Source organism: Mauremys reevesii, linkage group 1, assembly GCF_016161935.1.
Source record: "Mauremys reevesii isolate NIE-2019 linkage group 1, ASM1616193v1, whole genome shotgun sequence".
NCBI classification, from domain to species: Eukaryota; Metazoa; Chordata; order Testudines; family Geoemydidae; genus Mauremys; species Mauremys reevesii.
Window position 1 is genome coordinate 154,233,160 of NC_052623.1, and position 13,718 is coordinate 154,246,877.

Sequence of the window (13,718 nt, forward strand, 5' to 3'; positions counted from 1 at the left end):
TTATATTACACTCCTTTTATTCTTTATTAATCAAGTCCCATATCAGCTGCTTCATTATCTTGCCTGGGATAAATGTCAAACTCACAAGCCTGTAATTACCTGGGTCATCCTGTTTACCTTGTTAAAATATTGGCACGACATTAGCTTTCCTCTGGTCTTCTGGAACTTCTCTGATGTTCCAAGAGTTATTGAAAATCAATATTAACAGTCCATCAAGCTCCTCAACCAGCTCTTTTAAAATTTTTGGATGCAAATTATCTTGATAGACAGTTTAAATTAGCCTAACTTTAGTTGCTCCTGTTTAACATTCTCGAGATACTAATGGAATGGAGAGAGTGTTATCATATGACATGATTACATGGTCTTCCCCCGCCCCCAATACAGAACAAATATTTATTGAAGATTTTTGCCTTTCTTCATTATTATTGATAATTCTACCATTTCCATTTAGTAATGGAATGATATTATTGTTCAGATTTTTTGTGTTCCTAATATACTTTAAAAAATCCTTATTGTCCTTAACTCAGTTGGCCATAGATTTCTCCTTGTGTCCTTTTGGTTCCCTTTTCAGTTCTCTACAGTTGTATTCATTACTATCAACTTCCCCTTTCTTCCATTTGTTATATCTTAATTTTTTTTATATTTTATAGTTGCCTTCTAAACCCAGTCATATTTTTAACCAATATGGCCTTCTTCCTTGATTGTGGCTTCTTTGGCATCTAGTAATGTGTTCCTAAACAATTCCCAATTATCACTGAACTTGAATAGTAATTATGTATTAGTCAACTAAGGTCTGAAGAGTACCGGACACTTTACAGAACATTGAAAAGAACACCCTCTCTATCCTGAAGAACTTACAATTTATAGGAGATCTTGACCTAAATAAACATAGACAAATTATTCAGTAGTGCAAGATCTCTCAAATTTCATTTTCTGGATCCTTACATCCAGACATTCCAGCATGAATTATGCTGACCTCTAAACACTAACTATCCATCTTTGCCACTGCTTCCCCTCCACCCCCCACCATGGAACTCAAAATGTAATTCTCTGTACTGTACTAGATTTTTTTTCTCTTGTTCTGCATGGGGGAAGACTTGCTAATTGCTAGATCACAGGCTGTATACCATCTTATTTGTGCCTCTTTATTCTGAGGCAACATCTTAACTTTCCTATCACCTAGCTACCCATTGCACATGCACAAACATGTTTACACATGGATAATGTGGTCTGCTTCACTGATCCAACAGGGGATAGCACATATTACATTCCTCAGAGCTGCCTACATGCCTCACCTCCACTACAGCTTCACCAGCTTAAGGAATAGGAGTTATTTCTGAATACAAAGGTCCCTCCTCTCAGCTGAACTATTTTAACACTTCACCCACATGCCACCATCTAAGTACAGCCTGTGTTTCCAGGTAGTGTTTATCATATTCAGCAGCTAAGTTACAGTGACTAAGTGTATTTAGGAAGAAGGAGGGCTGGCTGCCATTAAAAAAAATTACTATGAATTCTGATATTCTACTTGGCAAAATACTGACCTTTCTGTTGTGAGTGCCACCTCAAGAATTGTCTATTGGCACGTGACTAGCATTCATGGTTTTCTGTCTTTATTTTATGCAAGATATTGAGATGTATATTTTGTTTTTATTGCTATATTTGTGTATTTATATTTTTGTTAGATGTATAATGAGAAGAAAAAGTAATGTCCAAAGCATTTTGTCCACATTTTCCTCCCAGTTGGAAACATTTTTAATGCAGAGAATGTGCTTTCTCTCACTTAACACAGGAAGAGCTATAAACTGCAAAGTGTGTTTTTTCATGTTCCTCCATCACTAAATTTATTTAATGTATTAATTAGCAACAAAGTTGGAGGCATAATCCAATGGAAATGTTGAAAACAAAACAAATGAAATAAAACAACAACCCACCTGCATCAAATTTCTAAAATAACTAAACTAAAATTGGTTACTTTTATGATACTTTCTTATTTAAAAAAGAAACTGAGCTATGCAAAAATGGCTTTGTGATAGTCTGAACAGGTTTTTTAGTAGTTAAAAACAGATATTCTATATCAGATGCACACTTGGCATATGTTGCCTTTATTTCTCTGAATATTTTTTTTCTCCTTCAGATACTGTTTCCGGTAAGAAAGAAGGAGGACAAGAGAAAGATCACACCCAGGAGACTGTAGCACAAAGGCCAGATACCCCAGCTTCCTCCACAAGTGGGCAGAAATCAATATTCAGTGGACACAGAAAGATAGGGTAAAGTCTTGAACTTTGGAAACTGATCATTCAGAGTATAGCACCTCTGAGCAGATTTTCTTTTGAGTCTCTCCAGCCTCTCTCTCTCTCTCTCTTCTCTCCCCCCTCCCCCCCCCCCCGCCCACCAGTATTGCAGATCAGACCAAAGTTCGAAACCCTCCCAGGGTTCGAAACAATCTGCTTTGAAACAATTGCTATCATTAGACTGCAGTCTCCTAGGAAATGCAGCTATAATTACCTTTTGCTACAAGGTAGCAGCAAAAGGCAATGGCAACTATTGGATTTTTCCTTCTGGTAAGAGGTTACACTTTGAATTTGAAGTGTCTCTAAGGGTAGGTCTATACTTACCTGCTGGGTCGACGCGTAGAGTTCGACTTCTCGGAGTTCGAACTATCGCGTCTAATCTAGACGCGATAGTTCGAACTCCGAACGCGCTCCCGTCGACTCCGGAACTCCTCCACCGCGAACGGCGGTGGCGGAGTCGACGGGGGAGCCGCGGACTTCGATCCCGCGGCGTCTGGACGGGTGAGTAGTTCGAACTAAGGTAGTTTGAGTTCAGCTACGCTATTCGCTAGGATAGGACACACATAGGAAGTGACACACATATAGCATGGCAGTCACAGTGCACCATTACCTTCCCCTCTTCAATCCCAGCCTCCCGTGGAAAAGGTATTTTGATGAGATGCTCGAAAGACATCAGCCAGTCTCCACACCACCAGTTATCCCCACACCTTTTGAAGGCTGCCTGTTCCATTTCCTCCCAATGTGGCACCATATCATGTTGGACAGATAGGTCCTAGACAAAATCTTGATAGGCTACTCCATAGAACTCTTTTCTACTCCTTCTCCAAAATGCCCCTCCCATCCGTCTTCACAAGAGGTCTCTCAGACAGGAGGTGAACTCTCTAATTCAGCTATGGGCAGTAGAGTCTATGCCTTCTCAACACAGGGACAAGGGTTGTTACTCACGATATTTCCTTGTACCCAAAATGAAGAGGGGCTGGAAGACCAATCCTGGACCAGCTGATGTCTTTATACGCCATTCAAATTCAAGATGAGCAAGTTGGTTTCAATAATCCCATCCCTAAATGAAGGTGACTGACTTGTGGCCTTTGATTTGGAGGATCCGTATTTTCATATAAACATTCATCCAGCTCACAAGAGAGTCCTGCCCTTTATGGTGCACCAAGATCACCCTTTGGTCAAAGCATACTTACCACTGGACAGAATCCGCATGATGAGGGACATCATCACCCAGCTCTGACTCAGCCCCCAGATGGCAGTTCTGTCCGACCTGGTCCCTCTAGATCACATGGCCGCCTGCACCTAGGTGATATCCTTCGTGAGGCTCCATCTCTGGTGCCTCCTGGCCTGGTTGTGGACAGTCTATGCTTCCAAGCACAGATGCCCTGGACAAACAAGTTTCACTTCCTCCAAACATCTTCATATCTCTCACCTCATGGGAAACGAAAGTGACTGTTTGCATAGGGGTTGCCTGTGTCCCCCCCATCACCACCCAGAAAGACACTCACAACGGATGCCTCTCTTCTGGGCTGGGGAGTGCACCTGGATGGCTATATTTCTCAGGGGTCCTGGACTCTGCAAGAATCAAAACTAAGCATCAGAGTTCTCAGCAGTGCATGAAGCATACAAGCATTCCTACCCTTCATCCAGTCTGCACATGTCTAACTCATGTCAGACAACATGTCTCTACTGTATTTTGTATAAACAAACAGGAAGAAATGAAGATTGCCCCACTCTGCATGGAAGCAGTCGTGCTCTGGAACTGGTGCATTCAGCACTGGATAACCTCCTTGGCAGCGCACCTCCTGGAAGCAATGGACACCTTAGCAGACATTCTAAGCAGGCATTTCCACCAGGATCACAAGTGGGAGCTTCATTCTTCAGTGGTGCAGGACATTTTCTGGCAGTGGGGTTTCCCATTGTGGGACCTCTTTACAACCTAAGCAAACAAGAAATGCCTACAGCTCCTAAGTGCCCATAGGCATAACTCCAGGAGAATGCCTTTCTGGTGCAGTGGTCAGGTCCGCTAATATATATCTATTATCCCATGTCTTCAAGAAGGTCAAATCAGGACAAGGCAACAATAATCCTGGCGCTACCTTCACGGCCAAGACAATTTGGTGACCTTTCGCCCATTCATACATCTGTACCTGTTCCTGAACCTACTGTCTCAGAACAGAGGTCAGAACCAACCATCCAAACCCAGCCTCCCACCATCTGGTACTTAGAGAGAGGTTGTCTCTGAATAGGTACAGTACATCCTTAGCAGCAGGAAGCTCTCTACAAGGAAGTGCTATGCTGCCAAATGGAAGTGGTTGTCCATCTGCTGTCAACAGTAGTTTACCTCCAGAAGCTCTGAGATCCCTTTTATCTTGGATGATCTTCTCTCCTTGAAGATGCTGGGCCTGTCTGTCAGTTCGTCACCCTCTGTGATAAAGGAGTTCTGCAGTATATTTGATAATGGGAGATTGATCTTATAACTGGAAGATCAGAGCAAAGCACCATGAGTGATTTTTACACAGCTTTTTGAAAAGCCATGGGAACAATTAGATCTGTTATCATAATGCAGCTAATATACACCGCTACCCCAATATAATTCGACCCGACATAACACGAATTCGGATATAATGCGGAAAGCAGCGCTCCGGGGAGGTGGGGGGGCGGGGCTGTGCACTCTGGTGGATCAAAGCAAGTTCGATATAACACGGTTTCACCTATAACACGTTAAGATTTTTTGGCTCCTGAGGACAGCGTTATATCAAGGTAGAGGTGTATAATATATAGTCTCCATCAGCAAATTTAACTAAGGCGTCTTAGCAGCCATAGCAGAAGCCAGCTTCAGACTCTCAGATTCCTGACATCACCCAAGACATCTTTACTTGGGCTCTTGGAGGGGGGAGGGAATGATAAAATTCTGCGCCAGACACAACACGGGACTCTCTCACTTCCCCTTTTCATCATCTCCTCCTTTTCTGTCTACTTTACTTTACGCCATCTTCCCATTCTTCTCTCATTCCCTCAATCTTATCCCTTCTTACTCCTCTCCTTTCTTACCTCATTACCCACCTGTTTCACCCCCAACCAATAAAAAGGAAGCAGAAGGAACTAACATGATACTTAGTGCCATCAGAACTACTACTAGCTGAGGTTGTCACTCTGACCACATTGATTGTATGTCATACCTAAGGCCCTATTCAATTCACAGTATTGCAAGAATTGCAGATCCTGCAATATTTGGCTTCCACTGCAATTTTCTCAGTCATTCAGGGCTGACAGTAGGAGCCCTGGCTGCCAGCGGCCCGGGGCTGACAGAGGGACTCTGACTGGGCTCCTGCTGTCAGCCTTGTGCATTAATGATTGTAATATAACTGCGGCAAAATGTCTGATTATCAAAAAAATTAGAAGGCATAATGTAATACTTGAGTGTTTACATTGTTCCAGCAAATTTTTCTTTAACAAATTTTTCTTCTCTGGCTTTTCCAAATTACTGCAATTAATATAGGTCCATTTTACTTTTCCGCAATTTTCCATGTCTTGTCTGCAGCTCAGCCACAATTATTTGACAATCATCCTGCTATTAAGTAGGGACTTTTTCATGCCCCTTTCCACCTCTGTGGTTTTTTGTTTTTTGTTTTATTAGTTCATAAGCTCTTTGGGGCAGGCTCTGTCTCTTCTTATGTGTTTGCACAACTCCTGGCATGCTTTGACTGGTACTGTAATACACATGGCACTATTATTATTTATGTGAGTCAGAGAGATAGGTGAGCATTTTACTAAACCTGTAACTGCCTCTTCTATTTTTGACCTCAGCAATACTCAAAACACATAGCACCATGCTGTGCTTCTAGGGGCTATCAGAACCATTGCCTGCTCTCTTTTCTAATAGGAAAGCTCTCACAAAAGTAACATTGGCTTAAGTGCTGTGTGCTTTACATTTTCACCCTGTTTTATTTTTTTAATTTATGCTCCTCAGGAAGGCCATCAGGGCAGTGACCAAAGGAGAAATCACCAATGTGAAAGCTGAAGATGGAAGAAGCAGCAGTTCAGAGGCTGATGCCCAAAGTTTACGCAGTGTCAGGTCTACTCCCTGTTCTGACAGGTAAGGGACAGAGAAGTCTGATGATAGCTCAGAGCTTGATCCAGAAAGGCGCAGAGCAGTCCTGTATAACCCTTTGCGCTCTTGAGTGCTCAGCACTACTGGAGCTGGTTGAAAAATTCAACATTTTTCGGGAAAATTTTGTCCTTTTTGGTCACTTATTTTGGCCAGCTCTGCTCAGCACCTTGGAAAACTGAGCCTGAAGTCAGTCAAGCATAAAGCTGACTGCAATATCTGACTTGGGCAAAATGTAAGTTGAGCTTTTAAAATGTTTCATTTCCATAGTCTTTCCATTATTATTCTGATTATATCTAACTGAATTCCTTGATCAGTTTTTCCTGGTGTAAGAGACCTCAGTTATTGCCCATTTACAAACAATACTGTTGAGTATTAAATAACCTGATGCCAATATTTTGAATGCAGATTTTGTAATGTGAAAAAATAAATCCAGAATTTGGCCAACTGATATTTTACTACTTTTCTTATTTGCATAATTTCCACAAATTATGCTGGATACAAATTGTGTTCACTCAGTGTTGATTGTTTCACCTGCCTAGAAATCTTATGATGTGGATTGAAAAATAGTGTAATTTCACTTTCTGCTCAAATGGAAATTTCCAATATTCTTTAGCCACTCAAAATATATATACAGTAGCACTTGAACACTTGGATGGGTTTGTTTTCCTTATTTCCCACAAGTGGAAATACACCATCCTCACAGACATGAACTCTGGTGGTGTTGGGGGCGAAGGGTGGAACTAATTCCAGTGTCCAGGGCTTTCACTGAGAATGGTCTGCTCCCAACTCCTATGCTGGTATCCTTAAATCATGTGGGTTGGCCTAGTGGGGTCAAATCCATCCCTCAGACCATGGCAAAAATAATTTAATTATTCCTGAGCCATCCGTAATAGATCAGTGTTACACATAGCTTTGAATATCTGAAGTGATGGGAATTCCATAGTCTCCCAGAGCAGTTTGTTCTATTAATAACAAGAACAGTTATGCAACTGTAAGTAAATTTTCTGTGCTGCTCCTTACTGCTTGTTCTGTCCTCATTATCTAATGAGAGCAGTTGATCCCACTGCTCTGTAACGTGTTTTCTTAACATACTGCAAGACTCGTTCCATAAAAAGGCAACAGAATGAACAGAGTACATGTGAAAGTACTTTTACAAATTATTATTAATTTTTTTGTTAAGCAGTGAGTTTTTCTGGTTGTTTGTTGGTGCTGGGCAAGGCCTGCAGCCCCCTGGTGACTGTGATGGTAATTCCAAGCAAGCAGTCACAAACCACTAGATTTTGTAGCACTCAGCCCTTGCAATAAGGGTAAGGGGGCACATAATCAACTGCTGTAAATTGTCATACCTCAGGGGAGCTATGACACACTGCTCCTATTGAGAACTTGCTGCCAGATTGCTAAAAGACCTCAGCACCTGATTGTGACGGGGTCTGTCAGACCTTCTCTGTCTCCTGCTGGAGGCATCAGCACCTTGACACTTGTTGCCCAAGGAAAATCCACTCAGACCAGGTGACCAACAAGACAGTCCTCCAGAGGCCTAGAAGGACCAAGAGAAATATTGACCAGTGGAGAAACCAGAAGGCCAGTTAAAGACGGCATGCCTGCTTTTGGTCAGGGGCAGAGCTGGGTGAGACTGGGACAGAGGAGGAGCTTCTCAGGGCTAACCCCAGGCCAGGGCCTTGACCTAAAAGCTGCAAATAAGCACTTGCATTTCAGGTTGTTTTTTTCCCCTCGTCTTTGTCTTAAGCTGCAGAGAGCCAGATCCTGAGTTGCTGTTTTGTTACATGATTGTTTAGGACTGACACAGAGTTACAGCATAGGCTATAGGCGTCAGACCCTTGCAGACTCCAGTGGGAGGGCCTGGTACGATTGTACCAGGCATGGCCCTGAAGAGGGCACTGCAGAACAGACCCATTTTCTACTCCGTTGTAAGCAGAAAAAGGCATAATGAAATTCAGTGATTGTGAGCTGAAATTAGACAAATTCACAATAGAAAGAAGGTGCAAATTTTTAGCAGCAAGGGTAATTAATCATTAGAATGACTTACCAGGGTATATGGTGGATTGTCCTTCACCTTGAGTTCTTTAAGTCAAGACAGGGTGTCTTTCTAAAAGATATGCTATAGTTGAACCAGAAATTATGGACTTGATGTAGAAATTTATTGTGTGAGGTTCTTGGGCCTGTGTTATGCAAGAGTTCAAACTAAATGATCATAATGGTTTCTTCTGGCCTTCAAAATTCATAGATTTTAAGATCTGGCCACTTATTTTTGTGCCTGAATTAGGACCTAAGCTCTTTTGAAAATTTGGTCCCAGATGATGGGGAAAAAACTGCCACAATATTTATGTTTTTCCAAGAATAAACATAAAACTGTAGCTTTTTTAAATACAAAACTTCCAAGCCAATTAAATGAGCAGCAGCTTGAATATTAATCTCCTTGGCAGCATTCTGACAAGTTCATTGTGAATGGTATTATGTGAAAAGAACATCATAATAATTGATGAATTACAGATGAGTCCTATTATTTAAACAAGCAACTTATTTCCCTCCTGGCTTTTGATTTGTTGACTATAATTATTAATTGTACTGCAGAAGGTGAAAGATTGGGAGAGTTCAGGGAGACTGTAAACATCAATCTGCTTTTATTCACTCTGAACAGATCTCATTAGCCAGGCCAACTTCAAAGTCAACTCTTGTCTAGAATCCAAATGCAGTTTCCTTTAGGTAATTGGACCTTTTGTATGCAGCCATGATTTGTGCCTTGAAGTTTTATTAGAACAGAGGTAGGCTCTTTGCTGTTTCTTTTTTGTTTTGTACCTGTATTTTTTTCTGCTTAACTGGAAGGATTGGGGTGACAGAGCTTTGCTTTCAAGAATCTGTCTTACTGCTTAGCATTGCTACGATGCAATGTCCAGAGATAGAACAAGAAGTACATCACCCACTTCATTAAAGTTCTGTGGTATGTGTTTTGCAAAGGAGGCAGAATAGACTTTGCAGTGGGTATTCAGATATGCCGCAGTGAGCATGGTACAAAAGCGTAGGCTGTGTCTAGGGTACGAGCTACGGGTGTGATTTCCCCTGCTTGTGTACACATACTCGCACTAACTCCCATTCAGCTAGCATGAGTATAAGTAGCAGGGTAGTCATGATAGCAGGGATAGTGGCTGTAGAGGCATGGATTAGCCAGGCCAAGTACAACTCTGCCTGAAACTGATGGATATGTGCTCAGCATGGCTAGACTGTCCCTGTTCTGCCGTAACCCGTGCTTCTGTGGCTACACTGTGATTTATACTTCTACTAGCTCAGTCGGAGTAGTGTGGGTATGTGTACACAAGCAAGGGAATCACGCCCTGGGCATATAGTGTAGATGTAGCCTTAGACTATGTCTGCGGTGCAAGTTAAGGTGTGATTGTAGCATGAGTAGGCATACCTGTGTCAAAGGTAGTGTAGATGTGGCAGCACAGGCTAGCAACTAGAGTACATGTCCAAAGCCTCTAGCAGACTTCTGGTCTGGTTTCTAGCCCGTGCTGGCATGTGTACACTACTATAACTACCTGTTCTGGCCAGGTTAAAGCTAGCATGAGTATGCCTATTGGGCTGCTATTTCACCTTCACTTGCAGGGTAGACATACCCTTAGAGACAGAGAGAGGGTAAACATGAGGGCAAACTTACAGGTAATCACCAGAACCTTCAAAAGTACTTTTCCCTTTGGGCTTCATGTAAAATAGTGGTGCCCAACCTTATTACACAGGAGGGTCACATGAACCTGAGCCCAACCTTGTGTGAGCCAAACAGATTCTACATATTTTAATAAGATTGAAAGTCACCTGTATTGATTTATATTTTAAATTCAGCTTGTTTCATATGTATTTAGACAGGTTGTTTTTATGTACAGTATTGTCTATTACACACTTGTGTAAACTAAAATGATGTAAACATGACGACAAAATGCTAATGAATTGGCCATTAGTATATTGTGTTGAAGCAGGCCATGGGCATTAGGAATGCTCTGGTGGGTCGTAGATTGGTCTAAACATCAAGTAGTGGCCTCGGCCAGAGGCAAGATTCAGGATTTCTTCCATCAGTGTTGATTCAGTATGGCAATTTTCACCTCTATCCATCATCTCAGCCTCACCGTCCAAATCAGTGGCTTGTATCAATAGAGCTACTAAAGGCACATCTTGACATGTCTGTGTGTTCAGGAGGGACTCTGTCTGGATGACTGAATTACCTCACTGCCTATAGGAAAGGTTGAATTCATTGAGATAGCGGTGTCTGGAAAGACTAGGGAGCAGCTCATGTTGATGCTTACAGTATAGTATCTTATTCATATCTTATCAGATTAAAAAAGTAACAATGTCACATACATAAAGTACATTTATTATGTGTACTCTTGTTAATTTAAAGAGTTAAATACTAATTGTTAAAAATAGCATCAAAATCTCTCTTAACCATCCTATATATCTGCTTGGAATTGCAAAATAATAATCATCATTGTAATAAAAAAATCTTAAACAGCTTCTTCCAGCACCAATGACGTCCTGGATTTTTCTCTGTTGCCATTTTTGAATAAATTGGCCTCCTCTTTCAACAGCCTTGCCAAACCAAACAATATTCAACAAAAGGGAAAAAAGAAAAGAATGTGAATACACTCTTGCTCCAACACCTTTGCTTTAGGGAAAACTGCACTGGCCTGAGAGCCAGGATGTTATGAGCTCCCTTCTTACATTGGCTTACCCCATCCCAACAAAGATATATGGATCTTTGACAATTCAGTGTGAGGCTGCAGAAGGTCACTTCTAGCATAAATGGTGAAAGAACCAAGGTCTCCAAAATGGAGACCTAAATCTCATTTACTTAGCCACCCTCCTCCTTCAGACTGAATGAACACCAATCTATGTGCTTGGCTAACATGTTGGTAACAACTCCTCTAACTGCAGGACTGCCTCCCTTCCCAGGGTATGTCTACACTGGTGCTGGTACATGCAATTTCTGGCTTGAGTAGACATACTCAAGCGAGCTCTGTTCAAGGTAGCAAGCTAAAAACAGAAGTGTAGCCATGGTTGTGTGAGCAGCGAGACAGTTTAGCTGCCTAAACACGATCTCATCCAAGACCCTAGGTGCAGAGCTGTCTCTTGGGTAGGGTGAATCGCGGCGACCGCTCCGGGCACTGCGCTTTGGGGGGCCCCGCGGGCCAGTGTGATTGGCTGGCATGCTCGGTCCTGGAAGACATAGGCGCAGGAACTGGTAGTGTGGGGGGTGCCACCCCGCACGCCGAGGGCCCTGGCTGCGCTGATGCAGACCGGGGCCCCCAAGCTGGTGGGGGCTGATTTCATAGAATCATAGAATAGAATCTCAGGGTTGGAAGGGACCTCAGGAGGTCATCTAGTCCAACCCCCTGCTCAAAGCAGGACCAAACCCAACTAAATCATCCCAGCCAGGGCTTTGTCAAGCCTGACCTTAAAAACCTCTAAGGAAGGAGATTCCACCACCTCCCTAGGTAACCCATTCCAGTTCTTCACCACCCTACTAGTGAAAAGGTTTTTCCTAATATCCAACCTAAACCTCCCCCTCTGCAACTTGAGACCATTACTCCTTGTTCTGTCATCTTCTACCACTGAGAACAGTCTAGATCCATCCTCTTTGGAACCCCCTTTCAGGTAGTTGAAAGCAACTATCAAATCCCCCCTCATTCTTCTCTTCTGCAGGCTAAACAATCCCAGTTCCCTCAGCCTCTCCTCATAAGTCATTTTTGTTGCCCTCCGCTGGACTCTCTCCAATTTATCCACATCCTTCTTGTAGTGTGGGGCCCAAAACTGGACACAGTACTCCAAATGAGGCCTCACCAGTGCTGAGTAGAGGGGAATGATCACATCCCTCTATCTGCTGGAAATGCCCCTACTTATACAACCCAAAATGCCATTAGCCTTCTTGGCAACAAGGGCACACTGTTGACTCATATTCAGCTTTTCGTCCACCGTAACCCCTAGGTCCTTTTCTGTAGAACTGCTGCCCAGCCATTCGGTCCCTAGTCTGTAGCAGTGCATGGGATTCTTCCGTCCTAAGTGCAGGACTCTGCACTTGTCCTTGTTGAACCTCATCATATTTCTTTTGGCCCAATCCTCTAATTTGTCTAGGACCCTCTGTATCCTATCCCTACCCTCCAGCGTATCAACCACTCCTCCCAGTTTAGTGTCATCTGCAAACTTGCTAAGGGTGCAGTCCACACCATCCTCCAGATCGTTAGTGAAGATATTGAATAAAACCGACCCTTGGGGCACCCCACTTGATACCAGCTGCCAACTAGACATGGAACCATTGATCACTACGCGTTGAGCCCGACCATCTAGCCAGTTTTCTATCCACCTTACGGTCCATTCATCCAGCCCATACTTCTTTAACTTGCTGGCAAGAATACTGTGGGAGACTGTATCAAAAACTTTGCTAAAGTCCAGAAATAGCACATCCACTGCTTTCCCCTCATCCACAGAGCCGGTTATCTCATCATAGAAGGCAATTAGGTTAGTCAGGCATGACTTGCCCTTGTGAATCCATGCTGACTGTTCCTGATCACTTTCCCCTCCTTTAAGTGGTTCAGAATTGATTCCTTGAGGACCTGTTCCATGATTTTTCCAGGGACTGAGGTGAGACTGACTGGCCTGTAGTTCCCTGGGTCTTCCTTCTTCCCTTTTTTAAAGATGGGCACTACATTAGCCTTTTTCCAGTCATCCGGGACCTCCCCCGATCGCCATGATTTTTCAAAGATAATGGCCAATGGCTCTGCAATCTCATCAGCCAACTCCTTTAGCACCCTCGGATGCAGCACATCCGGCCCCATGGACTTGTGCTTGTCCAGCTTTTCTAAATAGTCCCAAACTACTTCTTTCCCCACAGAGAGCTGGTCACCTCCTCCCCATACCGTGCTGCAGAGTGCAGCTGTCTGGGAGCTGACCTTATCTGTGAAGACAGAGGCAAAAAAAGCATTGAGTACACTAGCTTTCTCCACATCCTCTGTCACTAGGTTCCCTCCCTCATTCAGCAAGGGGTCCACACTTTCCTTGACTTTCTTCTTGTTGCTAACATATCTGAAGAAACCTTTCCTGTTACTCCTAACATCTCCGGCTAGCTGCAACTCCAAGTGTGATTTGTCCCAGGCGCCCCCCCCCCCAGGGATGACCTTGCCTAGGTGCATATTTGGGCCCTCTTGCTGCCTGTACCACAGTGACTATGCTTCTGTTTTTAGCACACACGCTGGATTAGAGCTAGCATGAGTATGTCTTCTCAAGCTGGAAATTACACCTTCTGACTC

At 43.1% G+C, this 13,718-nt stretch overlaps 1 protein-coding gene across 19 annotated transcripts in view; it reads left to right on the top strand.

Moving 5' to 3' along the window:
• The window catches only part of SYTL5 (synaptotagmin like 5), a 186,418-nt gene that overhangs the window by 130,725 nt on the left and 41,975 nt on the right, over positions 1 to 13,718 (top strand). For all 19 annotated transcript variants that reach the window (XM_039546594.1, XM_039546480.1, XM_039546603.1 and 16 more), the window contains 2 exons: positions 2,138 to 2,270; positions 6,268 to 6,393. In XM_039546594.1, coding sequence (XP_039402528.1) covers positions 2,138 to 2,270; positions 6,268 to 6,393 — 259 coding nt within the window. The remainder of the gene's footprint in view (positions 1 to 2,137; positions 2,271 to 6,267; positions 6,394 to 13,718) is intronic.